General features: G+C 37.9%; 1 protein-coding gene across 5 annotated transcripts in view; it reads right to left on the bottom strand.

Moving 5' to 3' along the window:
* Nucleotides 1-24193, bottom strand: part of TP63 (tumor protein p63) — a 215908-nt gene extending 191715 nt beyond the window's left edge. Inside the window, exon 1 of one of the 5 annotated variants that reach the window (XM_090275297.1) lies at nucleotides 24104-24193. In XM_090275297.1, the coding sequence (XP_090131423.1) occupies nucleotides 24104-24114 (11 nt within the window). In that variant the 5' untranslated portion in view covers nucleotides 24115-24193. Of the gene's footprint in view, nucleotides 1-23799; nucleotides 23890-24103 lie in introns of those variants that run through there. The other 4 variants (XM_090275318.1, XM_090275310.1, XM_090275290.1 and 1 more) reach the window with 4 other exon arrangements.
* Between the last annotated feature and the right edge of the window lie 450 nt (nucleotides 24194-24643).

Raw genomic sequence — 24643 nt, 5'->3', positions numbered from 1 at the left:
CAGTCCAGAACTTTTGTTTTCTGGGAGTTTTTTGATTACTGCATCAATTTTATTAATTGTAATCAGTATCTTCAGATTTTCTGATTTTTCCTGCTTCAGTTTTGGAAGATTATATGTCCCTAGGAATTTAACTATTTTTCCCAGGTTTTCCAATTTCTTGGCATATAGTTGTTCATGGTCATTTTTTTACAATTTGTTGTATTTTTGTAATGTCAGTTGTTACTCCTCCCCTTTCGTTTCTGATTTTATTTATTTTTGTCCTCTCTCTTTTTTTCTTGATGAGTTTGGTTAAAGGTTCCTCCATCTTGTTTATCTTTTCAAAGAACCAGTTCTTGATTTCATTCACAATAAGGTGATTTTTGGTTTTGGCAGGTTAATATCTACCATGTTGAGAAGTGCTTTTATTCATTGCATTTGTTCTTTGCTCCCACTATGCTTTTTTATGCATTCTTAGTTTTAATTGTGCATATTATATGATACCATGTTATTGTCTCTCTTCATCTATCAATTACAATTAAACATTCTTCTTGTAGTTGGCCTCAAGTTCACATTATGTACTGATTAAGACTGCCTTTAAGTAACCCTATACTACTTCATGTATAGTGTAGGTACTTTATAACAAAAAACTATCAGTTCTTCATTTTCATTCCTTGGGACACTGCTGTCATTCATTTCACATAGGTATATGTCTTAATCATCCAATTCATTGTTACTCTTATTGTTTTAAACTGTTTTCTTTAAGATCGATTAAGCATACGAAAAATATAAAATTTATTTTACCTGCATTTATTCTCTCCTCAACCCTTTCTTTGCTTCATATAAGAAAAATACTTTTATTTAAGCATCTTACCTATATTATTTCCCTTCTGCCTTAAAAACTTCTTTTTAATATTTGTTTCTCTCAGGGTTGATGACAATAGATTTCCTTAGCTTTGGTTTGTCTAAAAAGTCTTTAATTTTGTTTCATTTTTGAGAAATAGCTGCACTAAGTGTGTAGATTTCTATGTGTGTATCTTACTCTACTGTCTTCTTTTCTGAAGAGTTTTTCCAAAGTCTGCTATAATTCTTATACGTACATTAATCTTTGTTTCTCTCTAGGTAGGGTGCCTCTCTCATTTCCTCCAAATCTCTCAGCTCTTTTCAAGATCTTCCCCTAGTCTTTGTTTTTTTGCAGCTTAAATATGATACTCCTAGGTATGTGTGTGTACATGTGTGTGTATTTGATTTTTAGTATTTATCTTATTTCTTGTTATTTGAGCTTCTAAGGTCTGTGGTTTTTTGTTTCCATACTTAGGGAAGTTCTCAGCCATTGTCACTTAAAAAATTTCTTCTGCTCAGTTCTATCTTCTTCTTGTATTCTAATTACAAATATATTACACTTTGATATAGACTCATAGCTCTGTTTTATTATTATTATTATATTTTCACTTTTTTTTTCTCCTTGAACTTCAGCTTTGGGACAGTCTGTTGACCTACCTTCCAATTCACTGCTTCTTTCCCTGGATGTAGGCTATGAGTCTACTGATGAACTCACAGAAATAATTATTTTAAAAAAATTGAATTTATTGGGGTGACATTAGTTAATTAAGCTATGTAGATTTCAGGTGTACAATTCTATAATGCATCATCCGAATATTATATTGTATGTTCACCACCCCAAGTAATGTCTCCTTTTATCACCATTTATCTCTCCTTTACCCTCTTCTACCCTCCTTACTCCCCTTTCCCTCTGGTAATCAGTATACTCTTGTCTGTGTCTATGTAGAAGGCATTCTTCATTCTTGTTTTACTGAGGTTTTTTTTGTTGGTTATTATTTTTTTTTCTAAAATCTACTTTGTTTTGGGTACACAGTATCCCCCAGTATCAACTAGAGTGGTATATTTATGACACTTGATCCTCTTAAATGGATGCATCATTGTCACCACAAATTCATGGTTTACATCAGTATTCATTCTTGATGTTTTACAGTTTATGGGTTTGAACAAAGTTATCATGACATCTATCTACCATTTTAGTATAATACAGAGTAGTTTCACTGCCCTAAAAATTTTCTGTGCTCTTCATAGTCAACCCTCCCTCCCTAAAATCCTAAGCATCACTGATTCCTTTACTATTTCTATTGTTTTGCCTTTTCCAGAATGTTATATAATTATAATCAGACATTATGCAGCCTTTTCAGATTGACTTATTTCACTTAATAATATGAATTTGAGGTTTCTTCATATTTTATGTTTTGATAGCTCATTTTTTAAAAACACTGAATAATATTCTATCATCTGGATGTACCATGGTTTATCAATTTGCCTTCTAAAGTACATCTTGGTTGCTTTCAGCTTTGACAATTATAAATAAAGCTGTTATAAATATTCATTGGCATATTTTTGTGTGGACATAAGTTTTCAACTTAGTTGGGAAAAAACAAAAGATCACAATTGCTGGATCACGTTGTAAAATTATGTTTAGTTTTTTGAAAAACTACCAAACTGTCCTCTAAAATGACTGTATCATTTTGCATTCCCATTACAATTAATGAGAGTTCATTTTGTTCCATATCATTGTGTTGTCAATGTTTTGGATTTTAGCCAATCTAATAGATAGAAAATGGTATCACATTTTTTAAATTTGCAATTCCATAATGATACATAATGTTGAACATCTTTTACACGTTTATTATATAAAACTGCATATTGTCCTTGTTGAGGTGTCTGTTCAGGTCTTTTGCCCACTTTTTAATTGGTTTGTTCAATTTCAGCTGAGTTATTTGTATATTTTGGATAACAGTGCTTTATCAGATGTGTCTTTTGCAAACATTATCTATCAGTCTGTGGTTTGTTTAGTCATCTTTGACATTGTCATTTACAGATTGGAAGTTTTTATATTTTAATGAAATCCAGGTTATCAATTACATCTTTTATGAATGGCATCTTTAGTGTTATAGCTTAAAAATTATTGCCATAGCCAAGGTCATCTATATTTCTCCTGTTTTATTTTAGGAGTTTTATAGTTTTGAGTTTTATATTTAGGTCTATGATAAATTCTGAGCTTAGTTTTATGTAGAGGGTAAGGTCTAGATCATTATTATTGTTATAATTATTTTATTATAATTATTGCATGTGGATGTCCACTTGTTCCAGCACTATCCTTTGAAAAGAATGTCTTTGCTCTATTGCATTACCAATGCTCTTTTGTCAAAGATCAATTGGCTCTATTTATGTGGATCTATTTCTGTGCTTTATGCTGTTCCACTGATTTATCTGTTTTCTCACTAATGCCAAACTGTCTTGATAACGGTAGCTTTATGTTGTTAAGTCTTGAGATTGAGTAGTGTCAGTCCTCCAACATTGTTCTTCTTCTTTAATATTGTGTTTACTATTCTGGCTCTTTTTCCTTTCCATATAAGCTTTAGAATCAGTTTGTCAATATCAACAAAATAACTCTGGAATTTTGATATGGATTTGTTGAATGTATAGGGCAAGTTGAGAAGAACTTCCATCTATTTAGTTAATATTACCAATTAAGTGTTCCTACCACTTTGTGGTTTCTGTTTCAGCTAAGCAGGTCTTTACCATATTTCTCTAAATAAACCTATCTCTTCAGATTTTATGATGCCATTTGTCCTGCAATCTGAAGTCTCTGACAAGGATAAAAAAAAGTTACTGATCTTTTAGTTTGTCCAGGTTTTCTTGGTTGTAAGAGAAAAAGTGACAAACTTCTGAGCACTTAACATGTTAGAGTTAAACCAGAACTCTCCCTAACATATTTTTAAAGACTATATGGAAGCAGATATCACAATTTTTATTCACTTGTGTTCCAACAGATTAAAAATAGCTTTAAAAAATCACTAATGTTTCTTTCTCTTCCTCAAATTCTGCAAGTCCATGAACACGTTAACTATGGTGTTTCTTCTTAACTGATAATCAAGGCTTGATATCACTACAAAATTCATTGCAGTGTGCTATATAGTTCAAGAGGTGTCCCATGATCTTCTCACTCAGGTGTTCTCAGTGGGATGCAAATGCTAAAGTTTGCCTCTCACCAGTAACCCAATTAAGATAACTTTCAGCTCATCAAGCTGAACAAAAATTATATTGAGGGCATGTGACAATGGAAAATTGGAAGACATGGTATAAAAAAGCTGGGCCAGGAAATGTTATGTTGAAATCTGAGTGTTAGGTGTCTCCAAACCTAAGAGACTTCTAAATAATTAGGTCATTAATACAAAAAAGAAAAGAGTTTGTAATTTCTAGACTTTTCAACTTATTCTATTGATTATTTCTTTAAGATGTTATTAAAAATAATTTTGTAAAAGGCCATTACAACATTGACATATATGAGAAACTCGGTCTGTTAAAAAAAAATTAGTAATATTATTCTCCTTCCACAAAGATGCAGCTGAAAAATACTTCTTAAAATTAGTTTATACAAAATAAAATATACATACACCAAATATGTGTGTAATTTTTGCCCCATAGTAAATATTAAATTTTCTAATTTAATAGCTCTTCCACATACACTTCTGTTTAATAATCTATATTTTTATGTCATCATGAATGATCTCTGTCATTTGTTTCATTGGAATAATTAATTTTTTAAATTAAAATTTTGATGTTAAGATTTTTTTACTTAAATAAATATTTAATTTTATATTTTAGAGGGGTTCTTAACTGGTTTTGTATTTGAGACACCTTTCTGGCAAATGGATCTTACACTTTTCCAGCTTTAGTTAATAAGCACAAAGTTGTCTCACAAATAAATGGGAGATTAGGTATATAGCACTCACTATGAATAACATAAACACACATAAAGAGAGAATTTAATCATCATTTGATTCTTTAATCTCTTCAGTCTTAGTGGAGGGTGGGCTGAAATTCAACCATTTCTCCCCCAAGTACAAAGGACCACATGAAAGACTTGAGATGCTTCCTCTTAACACACTTTTGGTGCTAAAATAACAAAGACTAAGAATAAGTTTAGATTTAATCCTGTAAAAATATAAAGGTTATAGAAAACTAGACAGGCATCTCATTATAAATTAAACATGGGCAAAAGCTTTAAGAAAATTAAACACTTAAAGAATTTTTGCTTAATGATTATAGCTCATGAAAACTTGCCTGCCATACATCTAAAACAGTCTAGTTTTAGGTGGATTGAACTGGGACATCTGGAAAATTAGGTTGAGTTATTATGATAAAAATGAAAACTACAATAGCAACAAAAATGTCCAACAGGCACCATGATTTGAAAAGAAAACTGTACTTGTTTTGATCAATCAGTTTAAATTTAGTAGATAACTATTGAGCAGCATTTTAGGAGAATTTGATAATTTATAATAATGACATATAATCAGGACAAATCAGAAACTGAGACACAAAATTCTTGCCTTGTGTAAAACCACACACACACACACACACACACAAATGCAGTGGATCTATTTGGCAAAGTCACCAAGGAAATGAAACAATCTCTGCCAAAACTAGAGTGAAACTGATCAAATATATTAACACATCTAAGGGAAGAATGAGCTAGTGGACAGTGGAGAGAATTTTTTGGTCACTGGTTAGGGCTGAAGAATAAGAAGAGAGAGAGATATTTTGATTGTTGGGTCTTTAGTTCTGTCTCAGCACAGGTGTATTCTGGCCGAAGAAGGCGAGTCTCCATATGGTATACCTTTATGAAGTTAGCTACAGGGAGATGAATGCATCAAGTTATTGAGTTATCCATGTACCTCCCATTTTTCTACTATGCCATATTTACCTATAAACATGCTGTATCTTATTTGGTATCCCCCAACAATATGTCTACAGAAAAAAAAAAATGCTTATTGGCCACAGAAGCTTATTCAAGACAGTTGTTTCTCATTGTAAGAGGTAGTACACTGGCTTTCCTATTTTCCTATACAGTATGAATCTCTGAATGTTTAGTTAAACAATAAGTTAATCTTATGCTGACCCATTAGGCTTCTAAGCTTTCAAGCACTAGAGGTACTCAGGTAATGTCATGCCTTCTACAGATAAGGTACATCTCTGTAAACATCAGTACTTCTATTGATCATCTTTTGAAACATATCCTTTATAATACCACTCTTTTCCATCTTATCTTATCTAGCGCAATAACCCCTAGACTCGGTCTCTAAGGTCTTTTCTCCACACAGCACATAGCCAAAGTTTTTTTTTTTTTTTTTTTAATGTAAGACAAAAGATCATTAAGAGAGAAAAGAAAAAAAAATTCTTTATAGCCCTACTCCCTGACAATTGACCTTATCTCCTAACTTCCTGTTCTTGCTTATTCTGTTCCAGCCCCTCTGGTCTCCTTGTATTATTCCCTGACTGGAATTCTTTCCCAGATTTCTTGATTATTCTTTTCAGATCTCTACTTAAAAGTCACCTCATTTAAGAGGCCTTATTAAATGACCAACTCACTTAATATAGCATTGCTTCCAACCTTGACATTCTCTCTCTATAGACCTCATTTCACCTCACTTTTATGCAGAAACTCTCTACCACTCAACACATCTCATGCTTATATGTGGGCTGAAGATATAAAATCCATGATATCAAGGATACGTTTCTGCTCACTAGTGCCTGGAATAGGTCATAGATAGTACTCAGTACACTTTTTAAATGAATAGTTGAAAGAAAGAAATAATGTATAATAACAAAAAGCTTATTAGATTAGACCCCAGGAATCGAATCCTTCTTTTGTCCTCAGTTTAGCATCCTTGTGAGGACATTCATCAGGTCCCTAGGTCCCTACCTTCAGTTACTTTATCTCTAAAATGTAACTAAAAGTATCTATGTGGCTCAAATACTATATGTGAAAAGGTTTTTTATAAGATAAAACCATGAACAACTTTTAAGGGATTTGAACAAACAGGTGTGCAGGCTTATAAACAGGATAGGTGAGAAATGTAGTGAGAACACTGAATTCTGAATGTGAAATGCTGACTATAAGTCCAGATTCTCCAGGTGACCAGCTCTAGACTTTGATTTAGTTATCCAACTCTTTAAAGCCTCATCCCCTCCAAAACCCTTTCTCAATAAAAACTTTTCACTCTTTTTTAGATAAATTGTTTCTTTGTCATTAGGAAAAGCAATATAAGCAGCTAAGAATTTTTTATTAAATGTTCCTCCATAATCATTCAGTCAAGAGTTATTTACTGAGCACCCACATGCGCCAAGCTCTGTTCTAAGTATTTGGAATAAGGACACAAAGTGGACAAATAACGTGTTCTCATGTTGTGTACTTTACAGTGTGGAGAGACATAAGAAAAAATAAACAATCGATGAGTAAATGAAATAGTATTTTCAAAAGTGGTATATGTTACATAGAAAAAATAGCAGATTAAGAAAGTGAGAATTGAAAATATTTGATACAGGAATATCAAAATAAATAAGACATCCCTCCCCCTTGAAGTTGTATAGACAGGTTCTCAAACTTCAGTGTGCCTCAGAGTGCCCTGAAGAATGTGTTACTATACAACACTGAGCTGACCCACAGCTCCAAGTTTTTTGATTCAGTAGGACTTATGAGGCTTCAAAATTTGCATTTCTATTGCTGTGCTCTCAGGACCACACCTGGAGAATTACTAGGTTAGAACAATGCTTTTCGAATTCAATGTATTCATAAATCCCCAAGAGTTCTTTTTAAAATACAAATCCTCATTTATTGGAACTGATGTGGGCCCCAGATTCTGTATTATTCTGTACACTATACTTTGAGTAGTGAGCGTCTAGTACATCAACAGAAACTTATAAGTAAGCATGCACAAAAGGCATTATGAAATGCATAGAAATGAAGACAACACTTGAAGAAAAGATACTGCTGTTATCATCCTCATTTACACATGAAAAAATAGACACACAGAGATTAGGTTAACTGATTTAACATCTGGCAGAGAGAGAACTGACCAAGGCACAGGGCCCCCAACTGCAGTTTTTTAAGCATTATACTACTATCCCTTGGTTAGCAATAGATAATAATATCAAATACCTCTTTAAGCAGTTTGAAGATTAAAGTGTAAAATTAAATATCTAACATCCTTAGAACAGTTTCTGGCACATGTTTATATCTCATCCTCATTTTCTAAAACTACAGAATCAAAAGTTAGGATCTTTTAAAATTAGTAATTATAGTTTCTGTAATTATAATTGTAATTGTAGTTAGTAAAAAGTGCTAATTAAAACTACATCTCTGTTTACATCTATTAAATTAGCAAAACTTAAAAATAATAATATCCAAAGCTGGAAATCTGGCAAAATATACCAGCACACCATTTTAAATAGTGCTTTTTCCCCTCAAAAACTTACAAAAGAATATATCCTATTATCTGCCACCCTCTCACTTCCTAGGGGGCACCATACTGTAGGGGGAAAGCAGCAAAATCCTTAGATAAGGTAGTCCTGGATTCAGATTCTGACTCAGGTGAGAGTGAAGATGCAAAGAGATCCTTCCACTTACTGGTTAACTCACCCTGCTTAAATTGGTTAAATTCTCTGAACATCATTTTCCTTTTCTGAAAACTGGGGATATTAGCTAAAAAATAAATTGTATTTTATAACATAATTCAGGTAAACACATGACAGTTTGAATGCATTGAACAAGTATTATCTTGCTTTCTTTCAATATTTGTTCCCTGAAACAGTCCCATGGAAATAATTTTAAAAAGGTGGCTATATGATATTTTAAATTATAATAAAAATTACAACTAACCTAAAGGCTCAATAAGGAAAAAGATAAAGGTATTTAGTTGCATTGATATGAAATCATTATGCAGTTATATGATAAATGCAAAATACATGACAAATGGGTAATTTTTATGCAATGTATAATAAAACATTGAAATTATTTTATAGTTATAACTTCTGTGTATAAAAAATTATCACTCTAGAAGATGACTTGAAAAGCAACTGTTTTAACTAGATTTTTCTTTTCTGGCTTCCATCATTGTTGAGAACATGTCATTTGTTAAATAAATAATTTTTATATGAGTAATATTAAGTCACAAGTACTCTTACGTGAACATGGTTCATCTGAGATACCTAAAATGCTCTGACATTTATGTGTTTGCCTGAGCTTCAAAGATCTTCCTTTATTTCCTACTTAACTCAGGTGATTCTAGAACCAGATTTTCTATAGTAAAAACAAATAGTTATAAACTTCCGATTTTTAAATTGATCATATATCCAACATCTAGCATTTAGCAAATATTTACTGAACATATTTCCTCCTGGCTGGTTTGGCTCAGTGGATTGAGCATCAGCCTGCGAGCTAAGTGTCGCTGGTTCGATCTTCCAGTCAGGGCACACCAGAGAAGGAAAACTCTGACTCCAAAAAACCTCCGCTGCCTTGCGGCATACCTCTTCAGGGGAAAGGCTAAGGAGAAGGGAAACTCTGACTCCAAACCTCCGCTGCCTTGCGGCATACCTCTTCAGGGGAAAGGCTAAGGAGAAGGGAAACTCTGACTCCAAACCTCCGCTGCCTTGCGGCATACCTCTTCAGGGGAAAGGCTAAGGGAGTAAACCCTGACAGAAAATCCGGAGCTGGAGGCCCTAAGGCGGTTTGACGTTGTAGTCAACACCGGCAACTCCTGCGGCGCACCTGAAGCCAAGCTGTATTGACTCTGTCTTTCCCCTTGGATCCTTCAGCTGCGAAGAGAGGGGGGGTCTGCTGCATGGGCAACAGCTGGCCCTCCATATCACCCTGCCCAGGCTTTGTAGCTTTACTGGAGAGGACACTCCAGCGTCATTGCAAGATGTCGATTTAACACGGGAGGAGACAGTTACCGGTTATAAGCTCATCCGATTGGCGAAGGAAACGAGCGCCAGGGGTCTCCTCTGACGGTGGGAGAGGTCATCGCACCTCACTGGACAGCTACCGCCCGCCTCAAGCTGGGCAGCCCCCAGCCAATTAGGTGCCGTCTCGCCATGGCTCACCTGCCCCACTGGGTGCGTGGGGATCAGAGAGGCGTCTCTTGAAAAGTGGGCCACAAAACACTCGCACCAGGCAATTCCAAGCAAACAACAAGAAAGAAGCCTCCAGCTCTTCGCCTCGCTAGCTGGAACATCAGGACCATGTGTCCCGGACTTACTGCAGACCTTCCGTGGATCAATGGTGCCAGGAAAACCGCCGTCATCGACAGGGAACTGGCAAGACTAAACATCGACATTGCGGCTCTACAGGAGACCCGGTTGGCTGACAACGGAACTATCAGAGAAACCAACTACACCTTCTACTGGCAAGGGAAGTCTCCGGACCAACCAAGACAGCACGGTGTTGGGTTCGCTGTGAAGAACAGGCTTGTTAACTCCATAGAGCCACCCACAGGAGGCACAGAGAGATTACTTACCCTCCGATTGTCAACAACTTTCGGCCCAGTCAGCATTCTTAGCACGTATGCCCCAACCCTCTGCGCCACCACTGAAGAGAAAGAACAGTTCTACTATGCACTGGACGAAGCGTTATCCAAGATCCCCAGAAGTAACGCTCTTTATCTCCTTGGAGACTTCAACGCAAGAGTAGGAGCCGACCACATGGCCTGGCCCACCTGCCTCGGAAACTTTGGGAGAGGAAAGATCAATGAGAATGGTCAGTGACTGCTTGAGCTTTTGTGTCACCACGGCCTGTGCATGACAAACACATTCTTCAAGTGCAAAGAGATCCACCAGGTGTCATGGAGGCACCCCCGCTCCCGCCACTGGCACCAGCTTGACCTCGTCATCACCAGAAGAACGGATATTGGCAGCACCCTCCTCACCCGCAGCTACCACAGTGCAGACTGCGACACGGACCATGCCCTCGTGGTAAGCAAGGTGCGCATAATGCCGAAGAGGTTGCACCACTCCAAGATGAAGGGTCGCCCACGCATCAACACCAGTTGTGCCAGCAACCCAGTTAAGACCCAGCAATTCATCAACAGGATGGAAGATGCACTCGGCGAGGGAGTGGCGGCAGATGACATTATCGAATCCAATTGGCCACGTCTCCGCGACGCCATATACAACTCCGCCATTATTGCTTATGGGAAGAAAGAGCGGAAGAACGCTGACTGGTACGAGGCTCACTGGGAAGAAATGGAACCCGTGATCGAGGCTAAGAGGAAGGCCCTACTGGCTTACAAGGCCACGCCCACTCCCAGTACACTTCAAGCTCTACGGGCTGCCAGGAACAAAGTCCAGAAGACCGCCCGCCACTGTGCCAACACCTATTGGCTAAACCTGTGCAGAACCATCCAGGAAGCCGCCGATATAGGCAACGCACGAGGAATGTATGAGGGTATCAAGAAGGCAACAGGCCCAATCCCCTCCAAGATCGCCCCCCTTAAGTCCAAGACAGGTGAGGTCATCACTGACCAGGAACAGCAAATGCGGCGGTGGACCGAGCACTACCTCGAGCTGTACGCGACGAGGAACACCGTAACAGACACTGCTCTTAACGCCATCCCAGACCTACCAGTCATGGAGGAGCTAGACACCCCACCTACTGCGGCAGAGCTCGGCAAAGCCATCTACCGCCTCGCTTGCGGGAAAGCACCAGGAAGCGACGGAATCCCTCCAGAAATCCTAAAGAGCGGGAAACCAGTCCTGCTACAGCCGCTCCACCATCTACTCTGTCGCTGCTGGAAGGAGGGTTACATCCCCCAGGATATGAGAGACGCCAACATTATCACCATGTACAAGAACAAAGGAGACCGCAGCGACTGCAACAACTACCGGGGCATCTCTCTCCTCAGCGTCGTCGGCAAAGTATTCGCCCGGGTCGCTCTTGCCCGCCTGCAGACCCTTGCTTCCCGCGTCTACCCAGAGTCCCAGTGTGGCTTCAGAGCTGGCCGATCAACAGTGGACATGATCTTCTCCCTACGCCAGCTGCAGGAGAAGTGTCACGAGCAGCATAAACCACTCTACCTCGCCTTTATCGACCTCACGAAGGCGTTTGATCTGGTCAGTCGAAGCGGACTCTTCAGCTTGCTACGGAAGATTGGCTGTCCACCACATCTGCTTGCTGTGGTCATGTCCTTTCACGACAACATGCACAGCACGGTGTCCTACAACGGCGCAACCTCTGAGGCCTTCCCAGTCAGCAGCGGAGTAAAGCAGGGCTGCGTCCTCGCGCCTACGCTGTTCGGAATCTTCTTCTCCATGCTCCTCCAATACGCCTTCAAGGACTGCAGCAAGGGGGTCTTCATTCACACCAGATCCGATGGCAAGCTCTACAACCTGGCCCGTCTACGAGCCAAGACCAAAGTCAAAGAGGTGCTCATTCGTGAGATGCTCTTCGCCGACGACGCAGCCTTGACATCACTCTCCGAAGAGGGACTCCAGCAGCTAGTCACTTGCCTTTCCCACGCATGCAAGGAGTTTGGACTAGCCATCAGCCTGACGAAGACGAACGTTATGGCTCAAGGCACGGGGACTCCCCCATGCATCACCATCGACGGATACACCCTGGAGGTTGTCAACGACTTCACTTACCTCGGGTCCACCATCTCGAGCTCTCTGTCAGTTGACTTGGAGGTCAACCGGAGAATCGCCAGGGCAGCCACAGTTATGGCCAAACTGAACCGGCGAGTGTGGAACAATTCCAGCCTCACTGAGAAAACCAGACTGCGCATCTACCAAGCCTGCGTACTTAGCACTCTCCTCTATGGCAGCGAGACGTGGACCACCTACGCAAGGCACGAAAGGAAACTCAACAGCTTCCACATGAGGTGCCTGCGACGCGTCCTGCATGTCGCCTGGCAGGATAAGGTTCCCAACACCGAGGAGCTGAAGCGAGCCAACATGAGCAGTTTGCATGCAGTTCTTAGTGAGAGACGCCTCAGGTGGCTCGGCCATGTCAAAAGAATGGATGCAGGCCGTATCCCCAAAGACCTCCTCTACGGCGAGCTAGCAGAAGGCCAGAGGATGACAGGGCACCCAAAACTGCGGTTCAAAGACATCTGCAAAAAGGACATGACACAATGCTCCATCAATCTCAACACATGGGAAGTTCAAGCAGACGACCGCCTAGCCTGGAGGCTCGCGGTCAGGCAAGGTACGTCACGTGCAGAGGCTGCGCGCAACGAGGAGGCGGTCCAGAAAAGATCGAGGCGGAAGCAGCGTCTACAGCAGCAACAACAGCCATCTGCCTTCACCTGTAACAAGTGTGGCAGGGATTGTCACTCCCGAGTCGGACTGCACAGCCATTCTCGGCGGTGCAGATAGACTCTCAAGAAGCTACGCCATCGTCTCTCGAGACGGACAGCTGCCGATGACTGAACATATTGAATAGTTTTTTAGCTTACAAAGAGGCTGAACTCTTTCAGGCATTATTGTCTTCCTTGTTCTAGTTCTCCTTGTCACCCTAAACAACAATGATTTAAATTTATTTAAACAGTAATTTATAAACCTCTTTCAGAATGTGCCTAGCAACTCAGACAAACTAATACTTAAAAACAATTTTTCCTATAAAATCCAAGTCATATATTTTGTCAGTTTTATGTTTTTGTTCTTTCTTTCTTTCTTTCTTTTTTTTTTTTTTTGAGATGTTGCTGTCATAATTTTTCACTTTTACTTATAAAATGCCCCAATTTTACTTTGTCAGAGTAAAGCATGGGCTGGTTAAAGAAAACACTTGTGGTATTTTTAGCTTTTTCAGTATATCCTGTTTTCTCAAGAAGCAAAGAAATATAGAGCTTCTGTGACAGAAAAACAAAAAGAGAAGAAGAGAAGAGAAGTAGAAAGGAAAAACTGACCTTTCCATTTTACTGCTTTGAAGGATTCAAGGTTTAAAGGTGAAATTGTATTTAAATTTTATGTGGAGCAATAAGGTCAGACCTCAAGTGCCAGAAAGAAAGGCCAGTAGTGGATTCATAAATAGGGCAAGACTGAAGGTTTTTCTCAGTGAGAAGACATGATGCTACATGAGGCTCTGTATACAAGAGAGTCAGCACAGATGCAAAATCTAAGAGGGCCTACATTCATTCACAACAGTGCCAACTTGAAGATGTCATTCTTTTATATTTCAAGTTTTAGAGAAGAACTCTCAATTACAGCCATATCAGCCTTTATAGGGTATTAAAAATTTGTGTTTGTGATATTTCAGATGTATATTATCAATTGAGATGTTGAAAAAAATTTCATTTTGACTCTAAGTCTTTTTGTTGCTCCTAATTTAGTTTGAAAATCCTTTCAAGCACAAAGTTTTTATTTATCTTATTAGCAGTTTTTATTTTGAGGAGTTTGCAATATAACGAAAAAGTTGGAAGAACGCTTTCTTATTGAATAAATATAGCTCAATAAATATATCACAATTATTTATGTAGTTAAGAAGTAAATGGCACTATTAAATTCAGTTTTATATATATCAAATAGAAAATGAATGTTTCAATGAGCCAGAAAAGAAAAAAGAAAAGCTAATAATGAATTTTGAATAAAATATTTAAAGTTTGGTATTTTTAAGAAAGCTCTAAAAATTGAGGAAATGTCAGAATATCATGGGGGATTAAATTATGTGCAAACAACAACTCAAGGAACAAGATATTTAACTTTAAAAGCAAAAGTCTCCATTGCAGTATTACCCTTGTCATGAATTTGTTTGTAATATACTATTTACTTCAATCTACACCACATCTACAAGAAAGGTTACATTAAAAATTTACTCTAGGTAACCATTTGGCTGATTAAATTATCTCACCAGCTTTCAATTTTGTACTTCTTGCTGTACAATGCTTTACCAGTCTTAATATTAGGATGCTGGTTTTCCCCTCAATTATGAGAGACCTACTTGGGTTAATGGGAAGTGAGAGTGAATGGTAGCTGTTCAAGTTGGCAAATTAAATTTTTGTTCAACTGAAGCAAAAGGAAAAAGTACTGAATATTTGAAAGTGGTAAGGGGATTTTGAGCCCTTACACTTCTCTTAAACTTAATGATTTCATTTTGAAGAGTCTAATCATAAGAAAAGGAGAATCAGGTATAAGTGGAGAATGGAAGGCAAACAATAAGAATGAGAAGAGACAATTAATTCTCCCCATCTGAATTATCCACAAATATTATGGCTTAAGGTAAAACAGAAATGTTAATAACTGTCATTTCCAAAACCTTGACTAACCAATAAGTACACCTCACCCCATGTCCATTTCTCATCCTATTTTAAATGGAACAAAGTGACTTTCAGAGGTTGGGAAGTGCATAATTATATAGTTCAGAGTCGTTAGACTTTGATCATAATTATAGTGCTTTATCCATCCATCACTTGTTGCTTGAGGACTATTCCTTGCTGAATGCTTTAAAGAAGATAGAAACCCTGTCAGGACAAATTTGAGCTGCAAAACAGCTAATCAGAAATGTGGCTCTCTTAACTTGAAACAGATTGAAAATTGCCACTTTAATCTCAAAATCCATTTGGCTTTCAAGTAAGGTGAGTACGTGAAGTCTGTATTTCGGAAGGCACATGTTGGTTGTTCATACCACTGGATACTGTTTTACGTGCTTCTGTTGGGACATACAGCTCAAGTTTCCCTCACTGTAGGTAGCAGTTCTCAAAATCAGGCTTAAAACAAACAAATCATCTGGGGTGCTTAATAAAAATGGTGATTTCGAATTCCTTCCTTCTGCTGCTCAATGTCAGTTTTACAAAGGGAGGCATCAGTGTAATTGTAAGCCTAGGAATAACAGAGACCCTGACAGCACCAGAAGGAGTGGAGCTGTTTTTCTGAGAGTGGTCCGAGAACGACAAAATGAAAACTGCTTTTGCTGGCATGCAATCCCAAAGCTTCACCTAGATGATCAAATCATCATCTCAGGGTATTGCCGCCATATTCCTCTGAATTCCTGGGATCAGAAGAGAATGTATATATTATTGTATTTTCCCGAATTGAATTTAGGCATCACACTTTCCGTTATCAACTAAGAGTCAAATATACCTCTGTGTAAAGCATTTTGAGAAACTTTAACAGATGCTGCTAACAAAAATAACCCTTCCAATTTGTTGCCTCCAGGATGAGTGTTTTGCCATTGCAGGCTACAGCCAGGTTGCCTGGGTGCTTCTATCCTTCTTTGTACCTCTTCATATTATGTCTATGCATGTACTGTACTTTTACTTTGGATTTTCTGAGGTCCATGATTGTATTTGACTCATAGTTTCTACCTTCCCCAATAAGCATCAAAATACATACATACATACTTACATACATACATACATACATACATAAGTTCATGGACTATTTTAAACAAAAAAATTGAAACAAAAATAGTTTTGGTTTCCATAGCTACAATTTGGGGATAAAAATCCTTAACCTGGTGAATCAGTTTTCTAATGCTGCTATAACAAGTTACCACAAATTTACTGCTTAAACCAATACAAATGTATTATTTTATAGTTCTGTAGGCCAGACCTTTCCAGGCTTCCAGAGCCTGCCTGTCTTCCTTGGCTCATGGTCCCCTTCCCTTCCATGGTCAAAATCTTTGGAGTCTTCTTACATCACATCACTCTGACTTTTTTCTTACTTTCCACTTCCACATTGAAGGACTCATGATTATGTTGTGTCTATATGGATAACCCAAGTTAATCTACCTATTTTAATGCCAGCTGATTAGCAGAGTTAATTTCATCAGAAAATTTAATTCCCCTTTGCTGTGTAATATAGCATATTAGCAGGTTCTGGGAATTAAGATATGGCTACCCTTGGATGTCATCATTTTGCCTACCACACCTACTCACCTTCCAGGTAGCTCAGGTACTTAATGTTTTAGGAAACACTTTCTTAGCTGTGAAGTCCTATGCATATCTCATAGAATGTTATGTATTATGGTAGAAATAGCATTTTACTGGTTCTGTTAATATTTTTTTTTTTTGTATGATTTGGGTAAATCACTTAACCTCTCTGGAATTCAGATTTCTCAATTCTAAAGTATAAGAACTGAGGGAGACAAGCCAAGGTCCTGTAAAGACCCATAATGACCGTTGTCCTTAATTTAAAGATGAGATGGTACAAAATGGAACATAAGGTATGCCTACATGAAGACATAATTCTTGTTGGGAAAGACTCTCCAGTTTGCTGGTGTACTGCCCTCACAATAGTAGAACTAAGCAAAAACACTATGAACGCATTTCATAGTTTAGTTGGGTTTGTATCTAACTCAGCAAGTCTTATTTGTGGATAGTAAATCAGAGTTCATTATCCCTTCTTACCTTATGAGAAATCTTTGATTTAGACAGCTTAAGAAGGAATGCAACTATCACAAAACTAGAAACAACCAGAAGTTCCAGAAAATCAAACTGCATGGAAGTCCAGCAAACAAAGATATAAAGAAGAAATACTCATCCAGACAAGTAGGAGGGGAGGAGCTGAGGTGGAGAGGACGTGGTGTGGTAGGGGCAGCAGCGGCGGCAGTGGCAGGCCAGCAGAAAGTGCAGTCACATGTTTTAAAAAGTCAGGAGGGACACCTGGGGAGCGTTCCCAGCTCCTCACCGGACCTTGCAACCCACAGTCCCAGCACCGGGGAAAATCAAGTCTCATTTTTTCTGACTGTGCAGACCAGTGGGGGTTGGGATGGAGGCAGAAACTGCCAGTCTCAGCAGAGTCCACTAGATTAAAGGGCCCCATGGTCCTAGAATGTCCACAGACCCACCCACTCTGGGATTGACGGCCAGGGCAGTAGCTAGAGGGGCACCAGTCCAGTGCAGAAGTGAGAGAGGTGCCTGGAAAAGGAGCGAGTGCTGGGCAGGAGGCATTGTTCTTTCTTGGACCCCTCCCCCACATACAGCACCACAACATGGTGCAACAGGTTGCCCCATACTAACGAATAACTAAGGTTCCTCCCCTTACAACATAACAGGAGCAACAGCTGTACCTGGGATGCAGAGGCAAACAAACACAGGAGCCTGTCAGAATGAGGAGACAGAGAAGTATGGCCCAAAAGGGGAAGCGGATCAAGGTTCCAGTGGGAGAACTAAACAAGGAGGAGATAGCCAACCTAACAGATGCAGAACTTAAAACACTGGTGATAAAGATGCTCACAGGCTTGACAGATATGCTTGAGTATGGCAAACGCATAAGAGAAGAAGTGAAGGCTATGCTAAATGAAACAAAGGAAAATCCACACAAAATCAATGGTGAAGGGAAGGAAACTGGGGTTCAAATCAATGAGTGGGAACATAAGGAAGAAAAAAAACAGTCAACCAGTGCAGAATGAGGAAGCAAGAATTGAAAAAAATGAGGAAAACCTCCCAAATTTTGTGAAGGAGATGAACATACGGGTCCAGGAAGCATGGAGAGTCTGAGGTTAGCTGGACCCAGAGGGGACCACACCAGGACGCATCATGATTGAGATGCCAAAGCTGAAAGATAAAGACAGAGTCCTGGGGGCAGCAAGAGAGAGGCGGAAAGAGATTGCACCTTTTGTATTTCTTTATGAAATAATTCTCCTGCCTTCTGCCTTGCTCATTTCAAGTACTAATATAAACAACATATACAGACTGCAGCATGCAGACTCATTCCTTTCAGTCAGATACAGAAAGTCAGTGATTATGGAGATGGCTAAAATTAATAAATTGGCCTTACTAAAACCTGGTTTTGTTTATTGCAATGGGTGGATACATCTTTTATCTCAAATCAGAAATTATATTGTATTATTATATGTTACATCCATTTTGGAAATCTTCGTATGCACATAACACTATGGTCATATTTTTATTTTTGTACTTGCCATGATCCTGGCAGGAAAAAGAGCACTTGAATGAGTAATTAATGGAGATACTGTTTATCAAGGAATAAAAGATTTGGTATGGCTTTTTGGAGTTAACAGTGGCTGGGAATTGTTACCATCCCTAAGCTTGAAGGAGAGAGAGAAGGAGCATTTACTTGAACTCAAGACACCTGGACCCATGGCAGGGGCCTCTGAAAGGACCTACAGTCTTTAGTAGAAAACCCAACAGGGAAGTGGCCAGTAAAACATACCCCTACTTCACTTTCCTTTTATCCTTCGATATCCTGCTAGAGGTTCCCAGTGGTTGAACACAAGAGGAAACGGGAGGAGAAAGGAACTGTCAATGGAATGTTTAGAAGCTAACTTTCTGGGATACAGAACAAAAAGCAGAAGGAGGGAAGGCGGATGTAAAGAGGACACCCAACACAGAACTACATATGCCTTTATGCGATTTTAATGAAATGATCTTCCACTGTAAGTTCACTGTCACCACTCTTCCTTTTGGGATATATTTAGAAATAACAGTTAATAAAGTTGACCTTTAAGCTAGAAAAGCATAAAATTCACAATCAATTTGTAATTTTCACAGGAAACATTTCTTACTCACCCACACAGTACTTGAACAGTTTCAGCTTCTTTTGAAAATTTTAACCTTTAAATATTTCTTGGTTTAAAAACCTATTTTAAAAACTAGATGGAAATTCTAAAAACTAAAGGGATTCAAGGAACCCCAAATTACAACCCCAAAAATAAATGAACAAAGTCTTAGCTTCTAAAATGATAAATTTTAGGTTTGAATATTGACCTAATAAAAAATCAACAGAACTTATTTTATACAGTTTTTATTATAAGGAAATGCTAACTTATCCATTGGCTCTTGTTTATTGATATTTATAATTTCATCTCTGCTCTGATATTTTGTTAAAGGTAAGTGAGCAATAAAATGAAGATATGTAATTTTGTTACTTTCTTTTTGTAATGGTCAATATCAATGAAGTGGAAATCTAAGTTCTGTAGTTAAACTTCTTATTTGATTTTTAGAGAAGTTTTTCCAGACTGAAGTAAATTAGCATCAACTTCAGAGAACAACTAAATGCATAACATGTCAATATGCTAAGAAAAAAAGAAACAATGGGTTAACTCAATTTTAACTGAGAGAATAAGTATCATAGTACTGTAAAATATATATTAAAATTGACTTTTTGGGAATGGCATTAACATTCAATAATAAATCGTAATAGCATCTCTCATTTATTCTGCTCAGTGATAAAAGGAAATTCAGGCATTAAGGTAGCTTGGAGTTAAAAATAGCAAGATATTTTTCTTTCTGTTTTGAAAGTTCTCTCATGACCGCTTTCTAAAGACAAGGTCAGGAAAAAGACAAATTTAACTATGTAGATGACTATGATTATAGAATGATTAAATTTGGTCTATCTTAAAATAGATTTTGTAAACCAAGAACTACAAGTGTTGTCTGTTTAGAAAACCAACTCAAACCAAATCACACTATATGTATAATTCTTGCTTTGATAATATCATTTACAATGATTCTTTTACTTATTCATTAATTCATTTACTCACTACATAGTATAGACAAGAAAAGAGTAATAATTCACACATTAAAATATATGACAAAGCAGCTAAAAATATTGGGTTGGCCAAAAGATTTTTACCCCTATAAGATAGCTCCAGTAGTGCTTAGTTGTCTTAAACTGTATTCAAAACAATTTTGTTAGACTGTATTGTGGCAGCTCTCATATCAACATGGATTTCAAAAATAATTAAAATTGGTGAATTATTCTGTAGTCATTTAAATATTGAAAATGGAGGAATATGCAACATTTTCAGCATATCATGCTTTGTTATTTCAAGAAAGGTAAATATGCAACTGAAACACACACACAAAAAAACAGATTTGTGCATTGTATGGAGAAGATGTGGTGACTGATCAAACATATCAAAAGTGGTTTGCAAAATTTCATGCTGGAGATTTCTCACTGGACAATGCTCATGGTCAGGTAGACCAGTTGAAGTTGATGTGATCAAATCGAGACATTAATTGAGAACAATCAACATCATGTTAGGTAGCAGCTATAAATGAGCCACCAGAGGGGAAATAAAGAAAGGTCCCTTGCCATTACAATCTAACAAAGGACTTAATACGGAGGCTAGAAGCAAAAGGAAAACATGTCTCACCAATTAACTCAGCAGTCCTGAGCTCGGTTTTATTTCTAGGTGTCCCAAGCATTACAAGCAAAATAGTGCCAGAGGAAGGGAGAGTCCTTGAGACTGTGTCTAGAAAAGAGGCTTCTGTAATGATCTTACCAAGATTGTTGGGTGTCCTGAACATCACCAGCAGGAGGAAGAGGGTAGTCCTTGGATTCTGTACTGGGAAAGGGGACCTCTGTAACAATTTCACTAACTGCGACCAAGAGCTTCTACTAAATGAAAAAGAAAACCTTTGTAGCTGTACATTATTCCCAAGATTTAGAAGAGAAGAAGGCGGGATACCTCTAGAAGCCAGCTGAGGTATATAACCCCTGAGTCCCAATAGTCGGTGCACTTGGATTAGCTGAGTGCCCACTTGTAGCTTTTGCTCAAGTGTATAAATAAACTACCGCGTCTCTGCCATACGTGTTTGTCTCTAGCTTGAATTCACTTCCTGTGTCGACGAGACACAAACTGAGACTCCTGACTTGGGACTCTCTCTCCCCCCAGTAACAATGATGTCACGCAGGAGATAGCTGGCATAATCAAAATATCCAAATCAATAAAGTTATTAGTGAAAATGAAAAATGCATCTTTTATTTTACATTAAAAAAAAAATACAATCGTTTTGGCCAACACAGTAGTTGAGGAAATACATTATTAAATATATAGGTACTGTAGAGTTAAACAAACATTATAATTATAACTTATTTATTTTGTATTTCCATTGCCGTGTGCAGAGTAGATGCTCAGCAATAAATATTTATTTTATTTGCCAGTTAAGTTTTATTACAGATGAGAAGTACATAATCTTGTCTAAAACAATCTTTTAGGGAAATAAGAATTACCCGACCATGCCTCCCTGTAGTCCCGCAGCTCTCCAACATGCTTCCCTCCTTTTCCCAAAAGCGACACTCATCATGGTTAAAGCTCAGGGCATTCAGCAAACTTTAAAATTATTTTAAAATACTGTTATTATTTTGAAGTTCACAGTCTTCAAAAACTGAGTTGGTATTAGCTCCATGAATTAACAGTTTGTTGGAACAATATTAAAAACAATATCCTCAATTGTTTATATTTATAGGCCTTTTTCATCAACCACTAGAAATGCCTCTAGACCAGTGATTTTCAACCTTTCTTATCACATGGCACACATAAACTAATTACTAGCATTCTGCAACAGACCAAAAAATATATTTTTTGCCGACCTGACAAAAAAAATAGGTATAATTTTGATTCATTCATACCAGCTGGCTATTGTTGTGTTAGCTGTTACCGTGTTTTTATTTGACAATCTAAGGGAAAAGAGGTCAGTGGCCCTGACTAAATAGTCAGGTATTGCATGTTTTTTAAAATTCTTGTCGCACACCAGTTGAAAATCGATGCTCTAGAAAGAGGTGTACAGGATGATTAATGTGCGGGCCGCTAATCAATAGAAAAAGTTTCTTCTAGAGCTGAAGTATATCGAAGTACCTATTTTAAAAAAAAAGGTGCCCTTAAAAGAAGCATAATCTGACTAATGTTTCATCAGAATTATGCTCTTAGAAATATTGTTTCAAAAGATTTTTAGTGGAATAGAAAATTTTGAGGCTGAAAAAATTTTGAGAACTAGAAAATCTTTGATGCTCTGTACTGTATTGACCAAGTCCCCAACTCCAACTGAATCTGATTTTCAAGTTATCCAGGAACATATAAACTCCAGAGAAAGCAAGGTGGGAATCAAACATCATTCACATTTTCCACTCTATCCTGGAAGACCACAAACTTGTTTCCTTTTTTTCCTTCTTTCCTTTCCCCTCCTTTTTTGTCTTCCTCTCTTGACCATTCCATTTCCTTCTCTGCCTTACTTTTTCTCTTCTGCTTTTTCACATAGCCCACCAGAAACCTCACAAAAAGAAAAGCAAAACCTACATAGCCCACATCAGTGTTCTACATGGTGACAAATCATATTAATGAAGAAAGATCACACATCTTCCATAATTGCCTGGACAATGTGACAGTCACTGAGCTCTGCCCAGAGAGCCCACTTCACTTCTAATATGAGCCTCCCATAGACACCTGTGGCAAGTGACAAGTTAACCCCTTTGTAACCACACCATTTTCAACACTCAGAGGTCCTCTCTTGTTAGTCTTATAAAATAAAGTATGAAATTCCAACGTCATATTTCATGCTATTGAATTAACAACATCACACTGCTACATATGACTTGAATATCTCCCATAACTTTATGACTGGAAAAACACTGTTCAGATTACATTTACCAGTTTAAAAATAGCAAACTAATCTGAAACACATACACACATCATGCATGCTCACTAATATTCCTTCTTAGCACTAGGCAAATGTTTGTTCCTATAAACAGAAATAAAAATCAGTATAATCATAACTTTTAAAAGTCAGACTTGTCAAAAGATGATGTTTGTTATGAAACAAATTAAGAACAAGATATTCTGTAGAGCAATAATGACAAGCCATAATCTCCTTGATATAATAACAGTGACTATTTACCTATTTTCAATAAATCAAAATCTTTCTGTTTATTTTGACTTGGAGACCATAAATGATCCTTATCCAATGATATTTCTTCTTGGGTGGATGAGTGCTGAGCAAGGCAAATAACAGATTTAAACACCATAGAATGGTGTGATTCTCTCTTTTTTTTTTTTTAGAAACCGTGGACAGATTGTCTTCAAACTTAGTGACTTTGTCCATTTAGATATAAATTAAAAATGAAAAATTAAAAAAAAAAGATACCCACTGACCACTTTAAGTCCACAGAAAGTCCAAAATACTGTCACTGTGCTCATAAACAAGGAGGGTTGCTGTTTGTACATGGCAGAAACAATCATATACACAAGGCACTCCAATTAAGGTTTGATAGAAGTTCTGTCACGTTTAAACTCACCGCTGGATGTAAGGGTCGGGACAGTACTGTAGGGTGGCACACCGTGAAGTTTCAAAATTCATTTCCTTCAATTCTCTTTGATATCAACAAATGGAGAACAATTATATAACATATACACATGTACCTGTGTATATAGAGACAGAGAGCCAGGAGGCTAACTAAAAGCAAAGGGTCAACTGCTATCAGACATAGAAGTTTAGACACTTTTCCCCCTCACACATAGTTGAAAAGAGGCGGAGCATTTCTTGATTTTAGCCAATGAGATTCATCAAGGAACTAAAACATCAGAAGAGTCAAATCTTACCAGCTGGGCATCCTCTCTAAATATATTCTTCCCCCTCTATCACGGCTTTAGAATCCTTGGCGTATAGTGGCCACGCTGGTTGGCAACTTGAAGGCATCTCTGAACTTCTGGTCTCTCTGGTGATTGGATGCTGGCATGAATGGCATCAGAGTTTAATTTCAGCAGCCTGGACTTTTATAACAGTACTGAGCTGATGAGTGTCCACCCTGCTTTAGCTAATTAACATTTCCTTGTATCTGCATGCTGATTTGATTTGAGGACCTCTGTAGCTGCTCTGGAGCTAAATTTTTACAGAGCTGCTTAGGAAGGCTATTTATTTTTCATCTCTACTTCTCCCCATCCCCCACCCCCTTTCATTCTCCCTTTCAGCCAACCGCCTGTTGTGGTCACAATCTCAAATAGCAAAGACAGGGAAATTCCTTGATTATATTTAACCTAGAACTCACTCTTCCTCTCAGCTAAGAGAAAGAGATATCCATTCACATCCCCTTAGAAGTTTTGCCTGCCCTAAATAAAAAAAATAACCTTTGTTGGGTTCTT

This window comes from Furipterus horrens, unplaced genomic scaffold (assembly GCF_987537825.1).
Source record: "Furipterus horrens unplaced genomic scaffold, mFurHor1.1.pri manual_scaffold_1, whole genome shotgun sequence".
NCBI classification, from domain to species: Eukaryota; Metazoa; Chordata; class Mammalia; order Chiroptera; family Furipteridae; genus Furipterus; species Furipterus horrens.
Note: the sequence above shows the minus strand (reverse complement) of the source record. Positions and strands in the feature narration are given on the sequence as shown.